Raw genomic sequence first — 11,201 nt, forward strand, 5'->3', positions numbered from 1 at the left:
TGGGAGGAAATTTATACTTTATTACATTCATTCATTACTACAACAAGTATGGCTGGTCTTACCTTATGAAAGAAAAATTAGATGTATTTTCTCATTTTCAACACTTTGTCGCTATGGTTGAAAATCAAACTGGCTTAAAAATTCAAACTCTCCATAATTTCAGACCAAGGGGGGAAATATATGTCTAATGTATTCAAAAAATAATTGGCACAAAAGGCGTTAGGCATGTGTGTTTTTAATTGTTTGGCATATGCACATATGCACATGTGCCAGCCACAATGCAGAACTAAGCTTGATGACCAGGCAATGAAATGATTTTTCATTAGTTATAATACTGAAAGCAAAGGTTATTGTCTCTACAATCCTCTCATAAAGGTTATTGTCTCTACAATCCTCTCATAAAGATGATTATTGTCAGTTTTTGCAAAGGATTCTGTCTATCCAATGATGGAATTCAATAAGCATACATATGCCAATTCTTTGGACATGTTTGATGGGTTATTATTTGTGCCAATATCTGTTCATTTTCAATAGATTTTGCCTACCTATCCTTGTTTTTGCAAGGGGGATATGCTCAAGGATTTGACACACCAACTTTTGATTACTTGGATGATGTAGTAGATACTAAAAGACTAGTAACTAATGAATATAGGCTTATGCCTAGATGGGTTAGAAGCACCTTGTAGGATAACAAATTGTATTTGACTGCTTCATGTGGGATAACTTTGACTAATTTACCAGGGAATGGCATATTTAACTACTTCATGTGGGATAGCTTTTATGTTAGTATATATCTCCAGAAAATATTTTAGTAAGGTGACACAATCCTTTTCCTCATTGGTAGGAGGTTATTGGCGATATATACAGGTTTTAGATCCTAGCTATTTCCCACATGGTTTTACCTCCTTGCTAACAAGGAGCTACAAAGGAGGGGAACTCCAAGTAGTTGTCTTGGAGTGATGTCTCCATGAATTCCTGCATAAAATGGATGAGACACTACACTAAAGTGATCAAGTTGGTTGGTTAAGACCTTGGGGCCATTTTATGATATTGAGCTATATTGACATGGTGAGAAGAACCTACTAGTGGTAGATGAAGAGCCAAATTCGAAAAAATGTTGACATTGTGCTATATCGACATGGAGATACAAATCGAAAAAATGTTGGCTCTTCCTAACAGAGGTCACAGAGGGATAAAGAGTTGCCATTATCTGGATGAACGTTATGTGTGGTATATTAATAAGATACACACACACACACACACACACACGTGTGTGTGTGTGTATCTTATTAATACACACACACACACACACACACGTGTGTGTGTCTGTGGTATTAGTACATACATACATACATATAAGGTAGAGGTTATGTGTGGTAGTAGTAAGAGATATTAGTACGAGGTGTAGGTTATGTGTGATATTAGTACATACATACATACACACGAGATGTAGGTTATGTGTGGTATTAGTAAGAGATATATGTACATACATATATATGTGTGGTATTAGTACATACATACGTGTGTGGTGTTAGTACATACATACATACATGGGTGTGTGTGTGTGTGGAAAGAGTTAGTTGAATGGAAGAATGAAAAGCAAGGAAAATTATATTAACCTATTGTCACCAAAATGGGATGTCTTGTGCCTTCCACGAGGGGAAAAAGGGCACGAATGTCAAGGTCATCGTTGTTTTGCACCCTTCGATGTTTTCAAGATCAAATAACCATATATTGTGGAGAAGCAAAGGTCCTTAAGCTTGCCTCCATTGGTGTCAATCCACTAATGGAGATATGCAAATCGATATGGAGTAAGGAGGGAGAGAGCTATGGAAAGCCCTATCTCAACCTCAATGCATACATGAGTGGTGCAAAGAATGGGCAAGAGATGGATATGAAAAAGGACAAGGAGAAGAGGAGAGCAAGAAATATTCACTCTAGTGATAGTGTAATTGTGTGATTTCTCATTAGTAAAAAATGACTTATATATAAGACTTTTATGTCCGACCACCCCTAGGGATGTCTAGGGGCCCAAAAGCTAAATGAGACAATGTAAGACTTTTATGTCCGACCACCCCTAGGGATGTCTAGGGGCCCAAAAGCTAAATGAGACAATGTCCGACCACCCCTAACAAGGGACGTCTAGGGGCCTTTTATGTAATGAGATGTCTAGAGGCCTTTTATGTAATGTACGACCACCCCCAACAAGGGACGTCTAGGGGTCCAAAAGCTAAATGAGATAATGTCCTAGGGCTATGTATAGTCCACTAGAATTATACAAGTTATAAGCTCGATGATTAACAATGCCCTAGGCTATGTATAGTTCATAGGCATTATATACATGTTATAAGCATGTTATTTAAATCAACCAGCATTACATAAGTCGTAAGCTCGGTGATATCCCAAAATCTTTATATTAAGCACATTGCACAAATACAAAAATAAACATGTACATCCTCTCCTTTCATCTAGTATCTATTTTATAAGAAATAGATAGAACTGATAACATATGGGGGTCGCACATGACGATGATGTCTAGTGGTGATTGTCACAAACCTGCCTTTTCGTTACTCAATAAGTTTGGAATATGATAAATAATTATTAAATAAATCTTCCCAATCTTGTTTTATCCTCATTTAATAAGAATAAATGTGGCTAGTGATAAATACTTCTTAAAAAGTATTGTATTTCTTATTTGTGACAAAAGGTGATCTTTAACAAAAGACAACATGTGTTGCAGGTGTAATCATGTTCCCATATTTGTGATCAGTCCAACCCTGAGCTTAGCGGCTCATCATTGATTTGTGCAAAAAATGATAGTAAGTTAAGAAAATGGATCAGAATTTTTCTTGGGAGGGACTTTGCCTACATGGTTTTCTACTTAGAATTTGGAAATTGAGTAAGAGAATGAAAGATTGTGTATGCAAAGTCTCTGAACAAAAGTATGTAAGACTAGATTGGATAATTTGTAAAAATGATATCAAGAAATCATTGAAAGGCATGCTATGTTAAGATTCCTTTAAATGAAATGTTCTACAAGGATGATGAGAATGTGACATGATGAATATGCAATGAGCGTATTGTTTCCAATGTTCTATAACGATGATGAGAATGTGACATGATGATAGTGCAATGAGAGTATTGTTTCCAATGTTTTTGATAGTGTGGGGATTCGAGGAAGGGGTGAGGTAGGTAACATGTGGTGTATGTGGAGGGAGTTAGGGGGAGTGTTGGAGGATCTTCACAACTTGAGAAGTGCATGACATCCTTATTGAATTATAAGGAGATAAGTGAGGTTAATCCACTTAATTATTTCACTAAAGTGCAAAATACATATTCAAAATAATCGACAAAAATGGGTAATTTACTAGCATGAGTGGGACTAGGATCACATCTTGGTACACTCCAAGGTTTCTTTTTTTGATGAGTGCCCTTGCCCTTCACTTTTACAAGAATGCATTGCTTTTTGCAAGTTTTGTACCATTACCTATGTTTCTTAGGAGGGAAGCCCTCAAATTTTGCATGTATTATTTGTTGACAACCAAAATTCCCATAAATGAGCATGATGATTGTCAAAAAACAAGTGGGCACACTCTATTAGAGTGTATGCTCTATTAGAGTGTACGCTCCAAGTGAGTACCCCCTTTTCTCAAGGAAGAAAGCAAAGAAAAGTGTACATGTGGGGAATGATAGAGAAGTAAGAGAAAAGTGTGCTCATGTTTGTAAGTAAAGCAAAGTGTACATGTGGGAAATGATAGAGAAGTGAGAGAAAATTGTGCTCATGTTTGTAAGCATGAAGGACCATGTGGGAGAATAGTGGTAACTTAGTGAAAAGTCATGATGAATAACAAATAATAATGTGCTTAAAAAGTAATGATAATAACAAATAATAATGGGCATAAAAAGTAATGATAATAACAAATAATAATAGTGGTAACTTAGTGAAAGGTAATGATAATAACACAAATAATAATGGGCTAAAAAATAAAAGTTGGCCTAAGTGAAAGTGAGGACCCCCTCTTTCTTTACATATGTTCTAGCCGGCCACATTCTTGCTCATGTGTGACAACAAAAGCACACTTTCTTTTATAATTGCCTTCACTCACTCTCACTCTCACTCTCTCACTCACTCTCTCTCTCTCTCTCTCTCTTTTATAATTGCCTTCACTCACTCACTCACTCTCTCTCTCTCTCTCTCTCTCTCTTTCTCTCCCCCAACCACCACAACTAGTTGGCTAGCCCTTCACAAAGTCTTGCACAAGATACCTTCTACCACTATTACTCTTACCTCTTCTTTGAATTTCCTTTGCTAGCTGTTTCAATTGTTTGGCCTTAGATTCGCATCTAATCTACATTATATTAACAATCTCCCTTTAATTTGATGCTTATGCTTCAATGCACTTGTAAAACCTTCCTAAATTTGATATAGAGTGTGCTAATCTATTCCATAATCTAGGTCCAAGCATAAGTTTTGATTATTCTCCATGTGCATTTGTGCCTTCTAAGCATTTTGTAAATAACATACAAATTATGGTCTAATCATTGACCTCTTGATGCTTTTGCTTAGCCTAACTTGTGGATCTTATCAAGGCCTACCAATGGAGATATGCAAATGGGTATGAAGCAAGGAGGAAGATGGCTATGGAAAGCTCTATCTCAACCTCAATGCATAAATGAGTGCAAAGGATGGGGGAGAGAGGGAGATGGAAAAGGACAGGGAGAAGAGGAGAACAAGAAATCTTCACTCTAAACACTCACACACAATCCACTAGCAAGTAAGAATGCTATCACCAGAATAAGCATTAAAGAGAGAGAAATGAAATGATATATTAATGTCTCTAAGAGGCCATAATGACCTATGAGACCAAAGCATCTGAAGTTGGTGTCTCATCAAAGAGAACATCCAAATGAAACTAAAAACGTACAATAAACTAACTGTCTTATAGTTATAGGAACCGTGTAAGTAAGACTCTTAGATGATACTAAGTAGAAAATACTGGAAAATGTATATCAAGTAGATCCATGTATGCTAATAAGTTGAAGTGATGCTCTTTCCTTAGATCAAATATCTCTACCATGGGGCTGTTTAGAATGGAGAGGTCCTAGAAGCGAGGTAGGTGCCTCCGATGCTGAGCAATAATGGCTCTAATTTGGTGATGGTGATGAGGATGCCGTGGGTCGGGATCCTTGTGGGCGTGGTCGACGAGCATGACATAAGACGACTGCTCTATCTCACTGGTGACTTCCTAGGAGCGGGTTGGTGCCCTGAGGAGGCATCAGGAGGTGTGGGCTGGGTTGGGCTGCTGGTGCTGGTGCTGAAGAAATCTGTCAGGATCCTCTAATTAGGTACATCATGGCTCGGTTTCCTATCTGCCACTAAGAGGGTCTCTCTGTGTCTCCTCCTGAGCTCAAGTAGGAACAATCCCAGGCATCTCTAATCCTCAAACTCCATGACCTTGCGTAATGGCCCAAAACCCTCTCGGAAGAGGCAATGATCTCCCTCGGATCTCATAATAATTGTACATCAAAAAATGTAGTGCTCCTCTGTCTCTGCCTCTCCTGGTAGCATAGCTGACAAATGCGGTCATTCGAGATCTGATGCACATATCGCCTTGTCTCAATCCAGAGAGAGAGAGAGAGAGAGAGAGAGAGAGAGAGAGAGAGGGAAGGGGTGGAGGGAGGGAGGGATGGAGGAAGAGAGAGAGAGAGAGGGGGGGAGGAAGGGAGGGATGGAGAGAGAGAGAGAGAGAGTGAGAGAGAGAGAGAGAGCAAGTGAGAGAGGGAAGGAGTGGAGGGAGGGAGGGATGGAGGAAGAGAGAGAGAGAGAGAGAGAGAGAGAGAGAGAGAGAGAGTCGCTTTACGTCGACTTTTTTGATCTAGAAAGACCAATCGACGGAGAGACTTGAACCCAGGTGGGTTCATGTCATCCCAAGGGCAATTCCACTAGCCATTTCTACCCCACGATGAAAGGTAGAAAGGTAGTGAGAATGTCTTCTTTTACACACACACACACACCTAGAGATGGAGTCGCTTTACGTCGACTTTTTTGATCTAGAAAGACCAATCGATGGAGAGACTTGAACCCAGGTGGGTTCATGTCACTAGCCATTTCTACCCCACGATGGGTGGTAGAAAGGTAGTGAGAATGTCCTCTTTTATGCACACACACACACACACCCAGATACGGAGTCGTCAGGTGGAGAGAGAGAGAGAGAGAGAGAGGATTTGCCGATTTTGAAAATTGCTCATGAAAAACTACTCGCCAAAAAACGTGTCCATACTTCTTTGAGGATAAAGAACGTACTTTCGTGTGGCATCCTCTCTTCTCATCTAATATCCATTGAGATAACACATGAGGGTGGCACATGACGATGATGTCTAGTGGAATAAATGTGGAATGTGATAAATAGATTGTGTATGCAAAGTCTCTAAACAAAATGTGTAAGACTAGATTGAATAATTCGTAAAAATGATATAAAGAAATCATTGAGAGGCATGCTATGTTAGGGTTCCTTTAAATGAAATGTTCTATAATGATGATGAGAATGTGACATGATGAAAGTGCAATGAGAGCATTGTTTCCAATGTTTTTGATAGTGTGTGAATTCAAGGAGTATGTGGTAGGTAAGATGTGGTGTATGTGGGGTATGTGGAGGGAGTTAGGGGGGAGTGTTGGCACAACTTGAGAAGTGCACAACATCCTTATTAATTTATGAGGAGATAGGTGAATCCTCTTAATTATTTCACGAGAGTGCAAAATACATATTCAAAATAATTGGCAAAAATGGGTAACCTATTAGCGTGAGTGGGACTAGGTGCACATCTTGGTACATCCCAAGGTTGCTTTTTTGAGAGGAGTGCCCTCTCCCTTCATTTTCACAAGAATGCATTGTTTTTTTTTTGCAAGTTTTGTACCGTTGTCTATGTAACTTAGGAGAAATTTTTACAGTTGTCTATGTAATTTAGGAGGCGCCCCTCAAATTTTGCCTGTATTATTGGTTGACGATCAAAATGCCTCTAAACGAGCATGACGATTGTCAGAAAACAAGCGTGCACACTGTATTAGAGGAAAAGCTGCACGAGAAGAAGAAGAAGAAGCTCTTTTAACGTCGTAGGAACAATCCCAAGAGACCAAATATGATCTATCCGACGGGAGTGAGATTTGAACAAAAGATGTGTTGAATAACAACTCCATGAGCTAACCAATCTACCACACATTGGGTGATAAGAAAGTTAGCCCATTTTGTTTATTTACCCACACACCCGTTTGAAGAAGCTCTTTTAACGTCGTAGGAGTACCCCTGGAGAGGGAAGAAAGCAAAGCAAAGCAAAGCAAAGTGTACATGTGGGGAATGATAGAGAAAGTGTACTCATGTTTGTAAGCATGAAGGCACAGCCACATCATGGGAGGGTGGTGGGAACTTAGTGAAAAAACAAATAACAATGGGCTGAAAAAGTAATTATAATAACAAATAATAATAGTGGTAATTCAGTGAAAAGTAATGATAATAACACAAATAATAAAAAATAAAAGCCGGCCTAAAGGTGAGGGCTTTACACACGCTCTGGCCGGCCACGTTCTTGTTCGTGTGTGACAACAAAAGCACACTCTCTTCTATAACTGTCCTCAGTCACCATAGCCAGCCGGCCAGCCCTTCTCAAAGCCTTGCACAAGGTACCTTCTACTCTTGCCTCCTCTTTGAATTTCCTTTGCTAACTCCTGCAATTGTTTGGCCGTATCTAACCCACATTCCATTAGCAAATCCCCATCTAATTTGATTCTTAAGCTCAAATGCGCTTGCAAAACCTTCCTAAATTTGATATACAGTGTGCTTATCTATTCCATAATCTGGGTCCAAACAGATTCTTCTCCATGTGCATTTGTGTCTTGCATTTTGTAAATAACAGACGAATTATGGTCCAATAATCTACCTCTTGATGCTTTTGCTTAGCCTAACCTGCGGATCTTATCAAGCCTAGTTTGTGCCATCAAAACTTTCCGTTAATTTTGATTTTGGGTTTTCTTAATCGCTCTCTTTTTGGCCTAGATTGTGCTAATCTAAGCAATGGTTCTTAACAGCTGCATCAATTCATTTGGCCTACATTGTTCCAATTTAGGCATAATTCATTAGGATTTTCTTTATTAATTACGTTTGGCCTAGATTGTGCTAAGGTATTCATTACTTTTTCCATATGGATTCTTTTGTAATTATCTATGTTGGCCCACCTACTGCTTATAATTAGGCATTAATTTTTTAAAAGGGTTCGTTTCTGACATTGTGTTAATGCAGGCAATAATTTTTGCTTGTGGGTTTGCAGTATCAGTCTCATTTGTGCCGATTTGTAAATTAATTATCTTATTTGGATTCCCTTTTGCACTGCATTGTGTTAATCCAAGCATTTAATGTTAGGTTATCTGCATGTGGTGTGATGGATACATTGTTAAGATTATACCCTAAGGGCCTAATGGTGTGCATGCATTGCGATTTCTGCAGGGTGTGTACGGCCAGAGGGGTTGCATTTTCTGAGCTAGCTAGCCCCAGCCATGGCTTTGAAAGATGAGCTGGACATAGTCATACCGACCATCCGGAACTTGGACTTCCTTGAGATGTGGAGGCCCTTCTTTCAGCCCTACCATCTCATCATTGTCCAAGATGGTGATCCCACCAAGGCCATCAAGGTGCCCGAGGGTTTCGATTACAAGCTTTACAACCGCAACCACATCAACAAGATCTTGGGCTCCAAAGCCTCCTGCATTTCCTTCAAAGACAGTGCTTGCCGATGCTTCGGCTACTTGGTCTCCAAGAAGAAATACATCTTCACCATCGATGATGACTGCTTTGTAAGCCCTTGATCTCTCCGTCTCATAAATTTTGGGTGTTATGTAGGATATGTCCACCATCACCCATCCATCAGGTGTAGGTGCAGGTGTTGGTGGGCCTTTATGCCCTGTTGGATATGGCCTGAATCTGACTGGGTTTTCATAATCTGCCTGGCTTCAGGTTGCCAAGGATCCATCAGGCCATGAAATCAATGCTTTGGAGCAACATATTAAGAATCTGTTGTCTGCATCCACACCATATTTCTTCAACACTCTGTACGATCCCTACCGTGATGGTGCCGATTTTGTTCGTGGGTATCCATTTAGTCTCCGTGAGGGTGTCCCAACCGCAATTTCTCATGGTCTCTGGCTCAACATCCCAGATTATGATGCCCCCACACAGCTTGTGAAGCCAGCTGAGAGGAATACAAGGTAATGTTTTGATTGAATCTAACATCGTTATCACACATGAGATTTTGCAAAGCATACATGTAAGCTTATGTTCACTCTCTATGGCAGATATGTGGATGCAGTGATGTCCATCCCCAAGGGTACCTTGTTTCCCATGTGTGGGATGAACTTGGCCTTTAACAGGGAGCTGATCGGACCGGCCATGTACTTTGGGCTGATGGGAGACGGCCAACCAATTGGGCGGTACGACGATATGTGGGCAGGCTGGTGCTCAAAGGTATATATTCTTGTATAACAGGCCTTGAAAACTGGCACTTATACATGGGAGCATTGCAAAACCGCACCCATGCATGTGATGGCATAGAATCAAACCAGGACTGCTTCTGTGTAGCACCTTGGTCTAATAAGTCAGGCCGGGAAATTCTGTATCTACATGGTCTACATGACAAGTAGTTTCTGAATGATGAGTCAATGTTATGGGTGGGGTTTTGGCAGGTGATTTGTGACCACTTGGGCTATGGAGTGAAGACGGGCCTGCCGTACATCTTCCACAGCAAGGCGAGCAATCCATTCGTGAACTTGAAGAAAGAGTACAAAGGCATTTTTTGGCAGGAGGAGATAATCCCCTTCTTCCAGTCAGTCAAGCTTCCAAAGGATGTCAACACAGTGGAGAAATGCTACTTGGAGCTGGCTAAACAGGTGAAAGACACGCTGAGCTCATTGGACCCGTACTTCGTCAAGCTTTCTGATGCTATGGTCACGTGGATTGAAGCATGGGAGCAGCTTAATCCTAAGGAGAATGGCATCAAGAAGTGAAGCTAGTGTAGGGATTGATTCATCCTAATCACAATATAGAAGACTCCTCCCTCTTTACATGTAGGCTGCTTCATGCAAAGAGAGAGAGAGAGAGAGAGAGAGAGAGAGAGAGAGAGAGGTTGTTGGGGTAGGAATTGACTCATGATAATTTTTATCTTTATTACAACACCTAGGGCTTTTTTTAGAGAGTAATATATGTATTTAGTGATAGGGCAACATTGCATCCACTGGCTGCAGCCAGTGAAGTTTGAACTAGGGCACTGGCCTACATGGCCAGGGAGACACCACCTATGCCTTTTTGGAGACCAATTACTGTTTCATTTTTACAGTGCATTTTGAATACAAACCTTATCTTGCAGCCATGCTAGCTGCACTCCCTTTTCTTGCTAGACCAGTTGTGAAGCACATGAACACCTCCTTATGATGAAAATGGCTGGAGATGCTTATCATGAGATATTTACTCTTTCCATCAATGTTCACATTATTAACTTCTAGCTTGGACAACTAAATTGTGATTATGAAGGTGGTTACCTGCTGGAAGCCTTTATGATCCATTTTCTTTTGCTTGGTGGAGTTGTGTGCCAGCCTCTCTGTAAATCCAGAAGTGCCATGATGTTTCTGCTTGGAAGCATGTGAACCTGGCCTTAGCTCTTAATGTTAATGAGCTAATGCATTTGAGTGTCTGAGATGCTGGTCTATGTGTTTAGATAAATGATACCCATGAGGTGGCACCATTTGAAAAAGAAAGTCTCATCTAAATAAAAATAGGAATATTCCCTTTGAATAAATCCACTGCTGGTGAAGCTACCAAAGCTCCTTTTGGTTTGATACTATACTTACCATGGGTTCCAAACTCCTAGATTTTGGGAGGTTTTATTTATAGATTTTGGGAGGTTTTATTTATAGGTACCTTGAAATTATTCACTGAATCCTCCCTTATCTACACTGTACTATTTGAAGTACTTTTAAGAACATTAGCATGTATATTTACATTTAACAAAATCAACCTCCTGACTAGCTTTAACATCAAACACTATTCCTAGATAACCATATTTCTAAAAGACATGTAAACCTGATAACCCAAGTATCCACATAGGCCAAGTGATTCTAACACCCACCCAATCAACTATCCACTTATTGAATTTTCCCTAGA

At 40.0% G+C, this 11,201-nt stretch overlaps 1 protein-coding gene across 1 annotated transcript; it reads left to right on the plus strand.

The window, feature by feature from the left end:
• Positions 1-7,547: 7,547 nt before the first annotated feature.
• Positions 7,548-10,164, plus strand: LOC147609983 (putative UDP-arabinopyranose mutase 1). The gene is made up of 5 exons (XM_086786976.1): positions 7,548-7,675; positions 8,496-8,842; positions 9,003-9,253; positions 9,341-9,509; positions 9,728-10,164. The coding sequence occupies exons 2-5, from the start codon at positions 8,546-8,548 to the stop codon at positions 10,046-10,048; spliced, it is 1,038 nt and encodes a 345-aa protein (XP_086643102.1). The 5' UTR covers positions 7,548-7,675; positions 8,496-8,545; the 3' UTR covers positions 10,049-10,164.
• The last annotated feature ends 1,037 nt before the right edge of the window (positions 10,165-11,201 follow it).

The sequence above is a fragment of the Cibotium barometz genome, chromosome 50, assembly GCF_041138505.1.
Source record: "Cibotium barometz isolate CiBa-2024 chromosome 50, ASM4113850v1, whole genome shotgun sequence".
In the NCBI taxonomy this organism is placed as follows: domain Eukaryota; kingdom Viridiplantae; phylum Streptophyta; class Polypodiopsida; order Cyatheales; family Cibotiaceae; genus Cibotium; species Cibotium barometz.